The following is a 15972-nucleotide window of genomic DNA, read 5'->3' on the forward strand; positions in this document are numbered from 1 at the left end:
AAAAATTAAACCCACTATCTCATGGAGACTACAATAAATTATGGCTTTTAGAGATAGGAAAGGACAATTTGGAAATTTTCATGTATTAATTGTTATGTTCCATGTGAAATTATCAAACGCCTTAAGGATTATATGATTCATGGTATCATTTAAATTAGGAATATATTATGGTGTGATTATAGTTTCCTTTATTTTATATATTCTTTGTATTATATATATATATACTCAATGAAATATCCTCCACATGTGTGGTGAATTTCTCCACCTTACTTCATGATTACATTTTTACATCTATAAATACTTTAGAAATTTCGGTCTTTGAACCTCTCAAGTTATTAAAACAACAAATTCACAACACACAACAAGCATATACATGCCCACATTCCACGAATAATTGCGACTACTTCCCTCTGCCAATGAGCCCAATGGCGTACGACACATGGACACCAAGTGCCACAATCACCAGAACACCCACACCCACATTCACCAGTAACTTCCTGTCTTCGCTCACCTCTCTCCTAGCCACCACCCTCTTCATCTCCTCCACTTTATCACCCAGAAAACCGCCATGACTAACCCCTGTGTCCTTCGATTTTCCCATTCTTCCATCGGAAACCCTCTTCATCTCCTCCTCTAGTGGGTTTTCTTTTTCTTTTCCGTCGTCAAAATCCATCTTTCCATAACCACTTTTCTGATGGATTTCCCTTTCTTCATCGGGCTTCTCAACAACGTTATGTTTTTCTTTCTTAGGAATGCTCGTTGGTAATGATCCAAATACAAGCTCCTCATTCTTTTCCCTTACTTCTGGTGCGGTTTTAAATGGTTCTTTTTTTGATGGTTTAGATGAAGAAGGTGGTATTGGTTGTGGTGGCAAAGTGCTGCCTTTTAAAGGACTTTGAGGCCTGTTTGGTTTCTTCTCAGATTCAAGAGCAGTATCTTTTCGCTTGGATTCTTCTTTAGGTTTTTGCAAAGCTTCTTCTTGCTTTGTTTTTCTAAAGGGTTGTTCTTCAGCTTTAGGGGCAACTCGAGGCCTATCTAGTTTCTTTGCAGATTCAAAAGCAGTTTCTTTTTGCTTAGATTCTTCTTTAGGTTTTTGTAACGCTTCATCTTGCTGTGTTCTTCTGAAGGGTTGTTCTCCGGCTTTAGGGGCAACTCGAGGTGCGGCGGCAGTGGCGGTGGGGATGGCGGTGGTGGTGATCTTCCTAGGCATTGTAATTGTCAGAATTCCACCATCAAATCTTGCTCGAATACCTGTCATATCACAATTCTCAGGAACTGGAAAATCTTCCAGAAAGCGACTCCATTTGTTATCTGCAACCAGACGCTCCCCACGAACTCTAACGGTATTAACGTCTTCGGTTGTAACCTTGATGTACTCTTTCTGGAAACCTTTAAAAATGACGCATTCAAATAAACTATGAACAAAATATAAAAATTCATCTCCGAAAAACACATAAAGTTGAAGAATTAGTAATTTACCAGGGAGATAAAGAACAAGAGTGTCATGATCATCTTCTTGTCTCCATTCAGACATGGGCTTGAACTGTTCATACGTACGGCCAACTATCAACCGTGGTGGACGGCTGGGATTAGGTCTACCGCTCCTTGGTCTCATTGCCATTTTCGGAACTGAAATTTACGTTATTAAATTCCACGTGCTTTTTAATGAGATAGATGTTTTGTATATTGACACAAGGGAAATGGTTGTATATATACGTGTTTATGGTGTTGATGGAAGGTTGATTAAAAGCGAGGGTTATGTTTGGTTGTGGATGAAGGTATTCTAATGAGTTTGCTTTGTGTAGGGGGTACCTCTTCTTGTTAGGCCGGGTGTTCAACCTCTGCATGGAATGCTTGTGGTTTGACCTTTCCTAGAGTTTACTTGACCCAAATCACCCATCTAACCCAATACATAGCCAAATTCGTTACTTCCATATGATGCTAGCTACATCCCAAACCCAATTTTAAGAATCACACCCATATATGTCAAGATTATTTATCCAATCTATAATAAAAATTGGAATCCACAGTTAAGTAATGTCCACGGTAGAACACCGGCAATAATCCGTTGCTAATTTTTATGAAAACTAAATATTGTATTTGTGAGTATTTAGCAACGTGCATGCCACCTCGCTAATCCGTCATTTGTTCATTAGTTTTATAGCAGTGTTAGAAACAAAATAAAAAAAAGTTAGATGATTAATTTTATTCAAATGATTAAAATTAAAAACAATTATATGATGATAATATATTGGAAGTAATCATTATTGCAAAAAATTGGTGATGATTTCAAAAATCTGATTATTTATAACTAAAAATTTGATATACAAATTAAATTTATTTTTATATTATGCTTCGTGGAGTAGCCGAAAAGGTAGCTTATAATTGAAACGTTAACTATTAGTTGATAGTTGAAAATTTTGCTATTAACCGATAAACTATGACTTTTGGTAAAACAAATTGAGAAGTTAGTTGAAATACGTATGATGCACTACCGGGTCCGTCTTCCATTGGTTACTTTAGATGTGTTCGCTCGAATACTCCAATTGACCTGGAAAGTACAACCAAACTCGTAAGCTGATTGATCGGGAGGATATCCCGGGCCAATGTTCCGATGATAAAGTCAGTGAAGACTCTGATTAACGGTGATCGAATTGATTGAGAGTGTATGAAGGGTGGTTCTCGTACCTGGTAAGGGCGAATTAGATAATCTATTTATAGTGGAGGTGGAGAGGGATGTCGACCACTTCCTATCCCGGTGATGCTTACTATATTATCGCATTTATGACCGCATGCCCGAAGGTACATACTATTGTACTTGTAGTTCGTAAGCCAACTATTCTTTGTTAGCCCAAGAACCCATCAATCACACATCCTTGTACAGACTGTATATTTAGAGTTCCTATGTGTAATGCTACTGTTGTGACGTCGTATCGTACTTTGATCATACCTCGAGACATATCAAGTTCAGTATATATGCTTGGCTCGGTATATATATCTGGCTTGATACATATACCTGGTTCGGTATATGGGAAGGGTATACATATCTATTCGGCTATGTTATACCCTATTAAGTCCCCCTAGTTTGTATTGTCATTTGCTTGTGTAAATGACAATTTAAACTTTAATAAGATCGGTGTAATAGTTGTTGCACTCAGATAGGAACAAACCTCCTGAATTAAATTCCAATATGACGTCTTGACGACTTTTAGCCTTCATGATTACACCTATAATCGTCTTTTCAGTTACCCTTTCTTTAAAAGGCGCACGGTATCCAACAACTGCTTTGTCTGTCCTATAAGTGTCTTTGCCAATAGCTTGCTTATAAGTATTTTCATCATTCTCTCTTGTTTCTTTCCTTGTATATTCGTGCAAAAATCCTCATCAATTCCTTGTTATTTTTCAAATTTTCTTCGCCATGGTTAGCATTGGTATTTCTCATATTAGGACTGTAAGGTCTAAGCTTTCTGTTAAAATCATGTCGAGTATTGTGAGGAAATACGAGATCAATCCCAAATTCGTCTTCGTCTTCCTGAGTCTGGTGATGCAATCACCGATGCCCCTAAAAATTTCGTTAGGGGTGTTTTAAGTGTTCTTTAAATCTGGTTTACGGTTACCTGCCTTCGATTTTGTAGAGATAGTCATTGACTATTATGGTCTGCATATTGCCCAAATCGCTCCAAACGGGTTTCACAAAATTCTCGGTTTCATGTCATTGTGTATTGCCTTAGATATCGTATCATCCATCACCATTTTCCGACATTTTTACCTTCTTATGTCCAATGGTGATTGGGTGTTGTTTTTTCTCTATCATGGTCTTGTAGAGCTTTGCGACAATCTTCCTACTTCCATTAAGTACTGGAAAGAGGAGTTCTTTTTTGCTTATGTTTCCACCTTTTTTGGACCCATGAAGTTTGGAGCAACTGCTGATAGGGTTGTCGATCCTATTTCGGATTTGTCCCCTGATGAGTGTGCCATCACTGAGCGATTGATTGAGAACTTTGTGAAGTGGAGTGATCCTGAAGAGCTCGTGTTGGTATGGTACGTATGAGTCCGCATTGGAACAGATTGGGGAAAAAGCCTCTTGAGTTTTTTTGGAGAACAAGAGATAAATTTGTTGGATCGATTGCTAAGGAAATGGTTAGCTAGTTCTACCGTGGTGAATGAAGAAAAAATTATACCTGATTCTCCTTCAAAGTCCGAATCTATCATGGATTCTGCTTGAATCCATCTTAATCAGAAGTGACTATGTCTATGATACCGACGTCTAGTACCAAAGTGACTATGATGGAACAAGATTTCAACAAACCGCCCTTTGTTTCTACTAGGACTACTATTTGAGATTTGGCTACAAAGAAAAGGATTGGGGATTCCCAAGTTGACAAGTCAATCGTCTTTTCAACTCCGAAGCGCAAACAAACTTATCGTGAGGCAAAGAGTCACAACTTGACTAGCCTTGTAGAACAATCAGTTCCTGATCATGTTATTCATGAACCATCTTTGGAATCCCCTCCTTCATCTACCTTTCACGAATGTTCCCTGGTATCTGATTCAGAAATGAAATTTGTTAAGGGGGGTCTTCAGGGAGATACTAATGATGTTCTTGACTCTAAATCCGCTTCTGAATTGAATCTTGAAGAGCCACTCCCTAGGTAGACCCTTGAACCTCTTCTGCTAACTAAAGCTTCAAGTCATTTGTCTGCTGCTGCTGTTTTCCAGAAAATATTGTTTGGATTTGGTTTTAATCAACCTCAACCAATTGTGACATAATCAACGATGATCTCTGTGAATTCACTTCCTCTATAAACAAAGACCTCCGATAGCATCACTCGGGATACCCCTATGACTGTTGTGGATGTTGCTAACCCCAGTTCTACTCTAGTTGTTCTTCTAAAGACTTCCAACATAGATTATATGCTTTCCTGCTCTGCTTGCTCTGTATATGCCTTTTTTTTATGCTTTGGTGTATGTATATATTTGATAAAATGGTAACTTTCTATATTGATTCCTTCGTATAGGAAGCAGGTTGAGACGCCTATGTTTGTTACTCTTGCTGCCTCATTTCCTCAATTCCAACATCCTTTTATTGCAACCACTATACCCAAAACTCCTAAACTATCCATTGCTTCTGATGAAGTTCTTGATAGTTGTGACTACCCGAAATTTATTCCGTCATTTTTAACCCCTCCTTCCGTTAATAAGCCTCTCTTTATTTAATTGTACGTTAACCTTTTTGGAAGAGGTTAATGAATTTGGGACTTTTATAATGACTTGGTAAGGGTTGAAACAAATTAGAAACACCCTCATTATTCCCTTGAAAATTTTTAGTTTCAACCAAGTCAAAATACGACCATTTAATCGGGTGCGACCAAAAGCCTCGTTTAACGGCAGTATCGGGTAGATTTCCACTAAGCCCCAACTCGAACCCCTATATAAGGGTGAGTGGAATCCATTTGAGAATTTTCACTCTCTCTCTACACACTCTCTCTACAACTTGTTTTCGAGCCAAAAACGCCCGTTTCGAGCCCCAAACTAGTAAGTAATCTATCCTAACTTGTTGTATAGCTTAGTTAACATGCAAATTCGTGTTTAAGACATCAAATAGGGGTAAGATTATGTGTTTACGGCCCAAGAACACTCTTGGACCGTGAACACCCTTAAGTGGGGTTTTTAAGCCCCAAAACCCCTCAAAACTACCCCTAAGGCTTAGATATGGCTAAATGACTTATGGGAATGGACTTAGAACACCTTGAACTTAACTTTTGGGGAGTAAACTTGAGTTTACTGCCCAAGAACATGCTTGGGCCGTAAACTCCTCTTCACGGGGAGTAAACTCAAATTCAAGTGTTAGAAATGCCCTCAACCACCTCCTATAGCCTTGGATAATGTCTACAAGCAACCACCATTGAAGTAAAGGCATTAAACATCAAAGAATCATTGGACATAGGAGTTTACGGCCGTAAACCCCCTAGAATTGGTCCATGGGCCGTAAACTCCCAAAAAGTGGCCAGATGATGCTCTAACACCCCCATTTGACTTGGAATAATGCTTAGAACTTTATACTCTATCAGTTAAGGATTAGATCTATGAAGGAAATGACCATGTGAGATTTTACGGCTGTAAACTCCTTGTTTAGGGCCGTGAACTCCTTAAATGGTCCATTTGTTGCCTTAAACCCATTCATGTGCCTTATATTTGGACCTAGCCTAATTCTATGAATAATATAAGACCATTTAGCATGCTAGAAACACCTCCACCATGATTTTACGACCGTAAACTCATGGGGACATGGTCTTAGGGCCATGAACTCTATAAAGAGTTTACTCTTGAAGAGTAAACTCCCTATCTAGGCCATGCATACCCATAGATGTTACCCGGGACACTCCTAGCACTTCACCAAAGTGGTTTCCGCATCTTAGGATGCTTATACGTGTTTAATTAGTATTATATTTACTAATTTTATGTAAACATATGTCATCATATGTTAATAGGTCACTAAGTGTGTTCAAGTCTTCACTTGACACCGAGCACCCAACCGACACTTTCGTTCGATCCACTTACAACAGGTGAGTTCATACCCCTTAATGAACCTTTTAAATGTTTTTTACATGCTTTTATTAGGGGGGATACAAGTTAAAACATGCCAGTTATCATATCAATCACATGTGATTGATAACCCGCATGCATAAGGATTTATTACACTATCAACTGCTTTACCAAGTATGATACTGTAAATGGTTTTCCAAAACGTCTTTACTTGTTCAAAGCTTTTCTCAAATTGTCTCTAGCGCTGTATGTTTTACTTTAAATTCAGTTACAACAGTATTCGAAACAAAAGTTTTCTTCACTTATATTGTTTTATCAGAAATTACATTCAAAACGTGTCAATGAAAGGTTTTCAAAGGATTTCTAAAGGTTTTTCAAACTTATTTTACAAAAGAATACCAAGTCGTGATTTTCTCAAGTATAAAGGTTTTCCAAAGTTTTCATCAAAGTTTTCTTCCATGTTTTTATACTCCTACTTTGTTAGATACTACTACTTCGTTATACTTCCACTTAGTTAATGCTACTACTTCGTAACGCTTTTACTTCGTGATACGCTTTTACTTCGTAATACGCTCCTACTTATTAACGCTTCTACTTCACGATACGCTTCTACCTGTTAAACACTTCAACTTCGTTAAATGTTCCTATTGGTTAAATGTATGTCTGTGCTTGTATATATATATATATATATAAATAATGTTTACAGGACTTAGGAAGGCTAGTTCACCCTATTTCCTTTTCTTCGTTGAGATGTGGTCTGGTGGGATCGGATATCCGTCCGAAGGTCATTTGATCATTAGTTATATATTATGTATACAAGCATAGACATATAGGTTTACATCGGTCAGTTCAGTTGTGAGTCTCTATCACTAGTCCAGTATTTTACATCAGATCTCACTATACGAGATGCATCTTCAGGACACGGCCTTCTCCGTTGTCTAGTTGGTAACGAGAGTCTCCTGTAGGGAGAGCGGGCATTGTGTGTATAGATCTATACGGGATTGACACCCCCACACCCTGACTGCTAGCTACAGTCCATGGCCTACCAAGCCAAGGGGTAACAAATGTCACATTCTTTCCGATGCTTACAGGGCGTCAAGTTATCTAGTGTCTATCAGTATGGTTACGAGTATCTCGGGGTTACCTTATAATTCATGGCTTTAAGGTAACGGGAATTAACATTGTATTCACTGTTTTTAGACCTTGCTACACACATCATTTATTTGATACTGTCTGGGGTCTGTGTCTCCTTTTGTTAGACTGAGCCAGGCGTACCGTTCATTCGATTCTCTCCTGGAATTTATGATTTCTTTTGCCTTAGTCAGCAGTCTTCACTGCTGAGGCACATGTTATTTTCCTGATATTCTCCTACTTTCTTTAAAATCAATACCATATTTTGATAATGATAGTGTTAAGGGAAAAATTACTTTTTACAACATAACTCTATCCAGTCTTGGTAGAAGACTGCTTTTAATCAGAAAATATAGGATTTTCTGGAAAGGACTCTAATTCACTGTATACTCTAAAACTACTACTTATATAAAGTTTTTTGGATAAAATGAAACTAAATACTTATGAACTCACCAGCATTTGTAAAAATGCTGATACTCGCTTTCAAAATAACTTGTATTCTCAGGTCAGGTATAGACAGGTACATTCCAGGAGCTTTTGGATGAAGACAGTTTTGTACCAAGCTGCACCTATATTATTACTTGTATAACTTTGATGTTTCTATGCAATGTAAACTATGTAAAACTATTACTATTAATGCAATGGTTGTTGTACTTTGATTACTATACTGCATATGTTGTGATACTTTGATTACTATACGTCATCCACCCCAGAACGTTTCCGCCGTTCTGGTTTTGGGGTGTGACAGATTGGTATCAGAGCATTGTTTATAGTGAGCTAAGTATATCAATTCATAAAAGATATACAGCCTATAAATACATAGAGATAAAACACTCTGACCAAGAATTATACTTTAAAATATAACCATATTTTACCGAAGTATAAGAACATCCAGAATCTAAACACTTGAACACAAGTATCACAAGAAGAACAAGAATAAAAGTCTTCAGATGTTGAGCATTACCGTCAAACCTGGGCAGTTATGTAATCGTAAATTGGAATAAATGTAACCTGATCAACTACATTTATTCGAGATGCGATGAACGTGTGCTTGGGAGTGATAGTGGTGTTGCAACGAGTCTGAAACATACCAACTAGGAATGCTAGAGCGAAACATAAAGTTTAAAATACTATGGGAGTATTTTGGAATACTAAAAGACTCCCACTAATCCCAGAATCATATTCAAAGATAAGAAACAAACAAGAAATTATAATACCATAGGGGTATTTTAGGATCCATAGATAACCTTTTGTGAAGAACTAAAATGATCCTTATTGATATGCCTACGATTACAGAGGGTATACTCCAAAGGTTATAAATAAGGATCCCATAGGCAAAGAATGTGTGGTTTCGCTCTACTTCCTTTTCCTCGTTGGGATGTGGATATAGAGTAGTATCACATATTCGAAGGCCTATCGGATCTAAGCTATATATGATTTGTATACCGTATGTAGTCGTAGCAGGACTCGATATGGATCACCTAGTGAAATGTTAATAATCTCTTAGGATTCTTTAGACATTTCCATTCTCGCACGAACCCTATAGAAAACCCTATCCACTTCAGTACACGACGGAAGAGTTGATTCAGACCCAGAAGAGGTTCATTGAGAAGATTTTCAATTCGGAAATAAATGAACTAGGTCGAGACTATTGAAATCACCAAGTGCCTATATCTTTTTAGGGACATCGGTGAGAAATTCTCCTAAACTTCCGAGATTTCCAGTCATCCATCATGAAGTGATGACACCCAGAGTCAGATTCCGAGATTTCCAGTCATCCACCCCAGAACGTTTCTGCCGTTCCGGTTTTGGGGTGTGACAATAGTGCTCGGTTTTACTTGAGGTAAGTAATGCATCAGCTCAACGAAGTGTCTAATTTGGTGTCTAAGCCCATAACTATAACTTTGATGTACTTGACCTGATTATAGCATGGTCCTTTTGGGTTGCTATCACCAGTGCAATTTGATAAGATGGACTTTTAAGAATAAGATTATTTATGATTTATTATTATATTACAAGTATAATATATTAATATGAAATCATATTATTATTTAATTAGTATTGATCAAGAATTAATTTGGTGGTCAAAGGAGACTAATTAAATATATGGGGATTGATTATGTAAATCAATGATTCTTATAGTGTGGGCCAATGATCCATGATTTTATAGATGGGCTAAACTAAATAAATAATCCATGGATAGTCCATGGATATTAAAACCATGGAGCATAGGAATGTGAAAGGTCATTAGGGTTTGCAAGGATGTAACCCAAGCACTATAAATAGAACCCTCATGAACCAAAATTGGTATGTCACCTAACTAGTTGTATCATTCAATTGTTCAAATGTATGCTAGTTAGGACAATGCTTTGGAACATTGTAAATATGCATGTATAATTAGAGAAAACATAGATCCAAAGCATTTAAGGTTGCATGTGCACCATAGGAGTGTTATAGTCCTAAAAACCCAACAGTGCTATCAGAGCCTAGGATTGTTTTCTATTATATTTGACACTTAGTAGTTTTTCAAAGCTGAAAAAGTTAAAATTATGGCCTCTGACTGGTGAACTCGCCAAGTCCATGAACAAACTCGACGAGTCCACTCAGTAACAGAACAACTCGCCGAGTCCAGTTCACGCACTCGACAAGTTGAAGGCTCTATTTGCATAATTTCAAGTTTCTGGGCCTGGTTTGGATTGGGAACACTACCACAAACTGTTTTGGATTATTGGAAATGTTTTTTATGATATGGTAGTGCTTGTACTCATCCAACCACAAGATAATCATCAAAGTTTTAAAATAATTGTTGTTTATATATGATAAACAAGATTGCTTTCAAATTGTTGACTTGAAATTATCTTGATTATGAGTTTAGTTAGATCATAAATTATGTGATAATTTTAGTTGTTAGAAAAATGATCTAGATGAATTTTAATGACTCCATAGCTTGTCCTCAAGTTATGGAAAATGAAAAGTCTCATACATTAAAATGACATTAAACTCATTAGTTATGGAAATGAAAGGACAATTGTCAAATACTAAGATAATAGATTAATTATTTGAATTATTTGAAATGAATTGCATTACTATATGAGTTAGATTAGATAAATAGAATATTATATGATAATTTTCCTTGTTAGAATTGATCTAAATGTTCTTTAATGGGTTCCATAACTTGTCTTCAAGTTATGGAATAAACTCCATAACGTGTCCTCAAGTTATGGAAAATCAAGAGTCTTTTAATAAAACCAACATTAACTCATAAGTTATAGAATTGAAGAGTTTTGACAAGTTTCAAAACTGTCCCTCAAGTTTTGGAATTTGTAAAGTCTCGCTAATGAAACTTTAATTCTAAACCCTAGAGTTTTAAAAGTTAAAATTCAACCCTTATAATATTATTATATTAAAAGTTAATATTTATATAAATATGGATAAGACAAGTTAGTCTTACCGTTAGTAGGCCTCATTCACGAAGCCGGTCTATAAGGGGAGGGGGGTGACAACCCGATATTTTGAGTCAATGTAATGTAAAACCGATCAAATTTAGGTCAAAATGTAACCTTCCTAAAAACTTATTCGGATTAAATAAAGTAATAGGAATCATATCAAGGTTTGCGTGCATAAAAAGAACGTCCAAATCTGACTCCGGATGAGGAAGTTATGAAATTTTGAAGAAATTCCTTAATCACGTCATTTTAATAAATAAATAATAAAAATAATTTCGGAATTTGCCAACGGAATCTAAACGAAAGTTGTAGATCATGGTCTCACCTTCGCGTGGATATAAAGAACGTCAAAAACGGAGTTCGTATGAGAGAGATATGAATTTTTGAAGTTTATTTAAAATAAATAAGAATTTAATTATAAATTCCCGGTAATATCCGAAGGGGAGTCATCGGATTGGACCGAAGTACGCCCTGCGTACCTTCGTACGCCCCGCCTACTGAGATCGAGGGTCTCGGATCGTCCACGTCGCACTATCCGAAGAGTTCTAAACCGTCCGACCCGTCCGAAGCTCCGACCCGTCCGACCCGCTGTCCCGTCCGACCCGCCGTCCCATCCGACCCGCGTACCCAGCAACCCGTCCCATCCGAACCGAGGCAGTCGAGGCTTCGGTCATGCATGACGTACGCGTACGCGCTGCGTACGAGCGTACGCCCCGCGTTCGGAGGCGGTTCAGCCTTCCTATAAATAGGATGCGAGGCTTTCCGAAAATGTTGCTCATTTCTCTCCTCTCTCTCACAACTTTGTCTCGTTTTCCGTGCCCGTTATAACCCGAAGCTCTGGTCTTTTTGCTCAAGTCCCGAGGGTCGATTTTACTCCCGAGATTCCCGAGAATCCCGAGAAAAATCCGTTTTCCGAGACGAAACTCTGCCCGGTTTTCCATCTCGCTTTCTTCAATTAATCAAGTGAGTTTCATACCCCTTAATCAACCTGTTAAATATTCTAAATGCTTTTATATGCTTTCAAAAGGGGGGGATGCAAGTTAAATACTTATAGTTATTGTTTCAATCACCTGTGATTGTACTAATCACATGTGATTAATAACTAGGGAAATCAGTGGTTTTATCACTATTCAAACTATCTATCAAACTGTTTTACTTCTAAATGTTTTTCAAACCCATTTACTTTTCGAATTTACACTGCAACTATGATTTAAGCAAATGTTCCTTATACTTAAACTGTTTTAATCAAATCTACACCTTCAAATGGTTTTATAGATTGACATCAAGTCAATCTTTCTTTAAAAATAATACTTATGTTTCAAATGTCTTATAAATACTTATTTATGCTTTTATATTACAAATTGCATGCCCATATATGTATAGACGTATAAATAATGTTTAAAGGACTTAGGAAGGCTATCCACCTTGTTTCCTTTTCCTCGATTTGGATGTGGTCTGATAGGATTTTGGGTGACCATCCGAAGGTCGTTTCCATATTAATTATATATCAAATATACATACATAGACATGAAAGTACTTCCATAATCATATGTACTAAACGCACTGTTAACAAGTTACCATCGGGGTAACACAGAATCAAACTATTACAACTGCTAGATCAATGAGTCAGTTCATTCATGAGTCTATACTAGGAAGAGAATATATACAACTATACTACGAGAACATATACAACTATACTAGAACAAGAAACATTTCATCACACATGCAAGAATACGATAACCAATGTGATCCACTGTATCGGAGCATGCCTTAAATGTCATGGCCCGAGTTGTAGCCAGAATTCTCTTGGAGGGAGAGCGTTGAGTTTGCGTATAGATCTATACTGGATTGACTATCCTACACCTTGCTGCTAGCTACAGCCGGACCTGCAGGTCTGCGGGTGCCAAACGTCATTCCGTTATTACGACCGTTCTTTATGTCGTTGTTATCAGTCGATAGTATGGTGCAATTATCACATTATACCTTAATATAAATCCGGTTTAAGGTAGTAGTAATCAGTACAATAGTAGTTCTTATTATACAAAACTACAGCACTACAATGATTTACCCATTACATATTTTGGTGATAATCTCACTTAAGCATTAATGTACAAACTATATTTTATTAAATGATAGTTATACTTGGGTAATCACACACTTTTACAACAGACGAGTTTACAAAACAGTTAAGCCTTGGTATAAGGTTACTATTATAGAAAATATAGGATTTTCTGAGAGATTCAAACTTTCGCAAATACTTTTAAACATTTATTTACATTTTTACAAACTTATACATTGGGACAAGTTCAAACGTTTTTGACAATGAACATTGACACTAAAATACTTATGAACTCACCAGCTTAATGCTGATAAACTCTTTCAAAATAACTTGTATTCTCAGGTCATCAGTAGACAGGTACCGATGCCAGCTTTTGAGATGATGGAGCGTACTCAAGACTCATCATTTTGTTATTTTGATTTACGTTATATTTTTGGTGTCTAAAATTTTACAGAACACACATGTATTAAATTTATATATTTAATGCAATGGATGATGTTGTTTGCCTATTTACATTTACTGTGTTGTGATTACCTTACATGACGTCCTCCGCCCCAGAACGTTTCCGCCGTTCTTGGTTTTGGGGTGTGACAGATTGGTATCAGAGCATTGTTTATAGTGAATTGAGTATATCAACCCATAAAAGATATACTAAACTATAAACCCATTGGGGATTAAACTCTGACCAAGATTCTATACTTAAAATAATAAAATATTTAACTAAGTATACTAGTCTGCATTCATACTAAAATAAGTGTCACAATGACAAGAACAAAAGTATTACGATTGTTAAATATCACAAGTGAGCTCGGGGATGTATGGTCAGTCCTGGGAATGGCATAGCCTGATCAACTATGCTGATCCTAGGAGTGATTAGCACATGCCTTAGAATGGTTGTGATAGGTTAGCAAGTCTAAAAACTTACCAACAATACCACAAGAAGATCAATAGAACTTAAACTTAAAATACTATAGGAGTATTTTGCGCTACTAGTTACACGTATACTATATTCTTATACCTCTATTCTCGCGTAGATCTTGATGGCTAGATATCCATCATGGCGACCCGTACTTTCCCAATGAAGGCAATGCCGGGTGGATCGATGAAGAGCCCGAAGTTAATCATCCAATCCCTTTGAATGATCACCTCGCAGAAGGCTTTTCAGATGGGTCTGACTCCGAGCCTGAAGTCAACAACCTACCGATTGTAGGTCAAGTCCTGAACAACAACCCTCGACCAGCGTTTCCAGGTCCTACACCCATGTGGGCAAACAACCTGAACCGCTGGAGTGATGATCAGGGTCAACCCTTACCATACTTTGGGGACCGAACCTTTTACAACGTCAGCGATGGTGGCTCTACTGACCGAGCTCTGCCTGTCATTATCCGCAGAATAGCTCGTATTGTCGAGCAAGGTGGAGCAGCCGTCGACCGGGTCATTGAGATTGATGCCGACTCAGGTGTCAACACAGTCAGCATCCGCCGTCTTGAAGAAGACATGGAAGGGACCCGGAGGACAAATAAAACCCTGCTGTAGCAGTTGGCTGCCTCACGAGCTGAAATATTGGAACTTCGAGCTTGTCAGAGGACTCAGGATCGACCCATTCAAGAAGTGTTTCGTCAAGTATCCGACCGCAGTACTCGCCCGGGATTTTCCCATCGCCGTTGGTTGATGTCTAGTACAGCTCCGTCTTTTAATTAAAGAATAGCCTTTAACATCTGTGCTCCAAGTAGCGCTTGTGTGTAAAATATTTCTAACTTCCGTACTCAAATTTGAAATCTAAGAACTGTCAAACTTTTCTATATGGTATGATGTATGACCTACTGTTAGGTCGATTTTCACTGAACTTATTACATCGGTAATACCAGTATTTTTTGAGATCTATCTATCTGGGAAAAGTCTATACACTTATGCTTTCCTTCAAATATTTCTTATTAAGGTTTCAAACACTCTTTCAACTGTTGGACTATGGTTAGTTAGTCTGTGTGTCACTCTCACGTTGCTTACAAATTGATTCTTACCATCTTTCTTATCTTTATAAACTTTTAGCTGAAGGATGCCTCCTCGCAAGTCTCCCAGGAATAGGAATAATCCTGCACCTCCACCACCTCCTCCGCCTCCGGTCATCGATACTGTAGCCCTGAATGCTGTTGTAGCTGCAGCAGTGGCAACTGCCATGGCTCAGTATCACTCTTCTGATGCCAGCAGAGGTGGAACCCCTGTGGAATCTATCCCGATCGAAATCCCGGTGCGCTCAAGGGAGTGCTCTTACAAGGATTTTACAAACTGCAAGCCGAAGCCTTTCTATGGCACCGGCGGAGTCATTGCTCTCTCGCAGTGGTTCGAGAAGACTGAATCAGTCTTCGAAATCTGTTCATGCCCTGCTGCGTGCAAGGTGAAATATGCCGCCTGCACCTTTGAGGGTAAAGCCCTAACGTGGTGGAACGGCCACGTCAAAGCCCTAACTCTCGTCGTAGCCAACGACATGGGCTGGGAAACAATGAAAGACCTCATGACTGAGGAATACTGCCCGAGGGGCGAGATCCAGAAACTGGAGCAGGAACTCTGGAACCTGTCGATGAAGGGCACCAATGTGGTCGCTTATACTGCCCGATTCAGCGAGCTGGTGGCCCTCTGCCCCAATATGGTTCCCACCGAGGGGAAGAAGATCGAGAGGTACATATGGGGACTAGTGCCTCCGTATCAGGGGAATGTGCTAGCGTCAAACCCCGCTACCTTCGACAGTGCCAAACGATTGGCACAACGACTCATTGACCATGGAGTCAAAAC

The 15972-nt window shown here is 38.2% G+C and overlaps 1 protein-coding gene across 1 annotated transcript; it reads right to left on the bottom strand.

The window, feature by feature from the left end:
• Nucleotides 1-234: 234 nt before the first annotated feature.
• LOC111878141 (inactive protein RESTRICTED TEV MOVEMENT 2) lies at nt 235-1677 on the bottom strand. The gene is made up of 2 exons (XM_023874653.3): nt 1480-1677; nt 235-1389 (listed from the first exon to the last, which is right to left on the bottom strand). The coding sequence occupies exons 1-2, from the start codon at nt 1619-1621 to the stop codon at nt 401-403; spliced, it is 1131 nt and encodes a 376-aa protein (XP_023730421.1). The 5' UTR covers nt 1622-1677; the 3' UTR covers nt 235-400.
• Nucleotides 1678-15972: the final 14295 nt, after the last annotated feature.

The sequence above is a fragment of the Lactuca sativa genome, chromosome 1 (assembly GCF_002870075.4).
Source record: "Lactuca sativa cultivar Salinas chromosome 1, Lsat_Salinas_v11, whole genome shotgun sequence".
Classification (NCBI taxonomy): Eukaryota; Viridiplantae; Streptophyta; class Magnoliopsida; order Asterales; family Asteraceae; genus Lactuca; species Lactuca sativa.

Coding starts and splice junctions, on each gene's coding strand:
- LOC111878141 (XM_023874653.3), bottom strand. CDS start 1,621: ATGGCAATGAGACCAAGGAGCGGTAGACCTAATCCCAGCCGTCCACCA. Junction 1,390..1,479: donor TCTTGTTCTTTATCTCCCTG/GTAAATTACTAA, acceptor TCATTTTTAAAG/GTTTCCAGAAAGAGTACATC.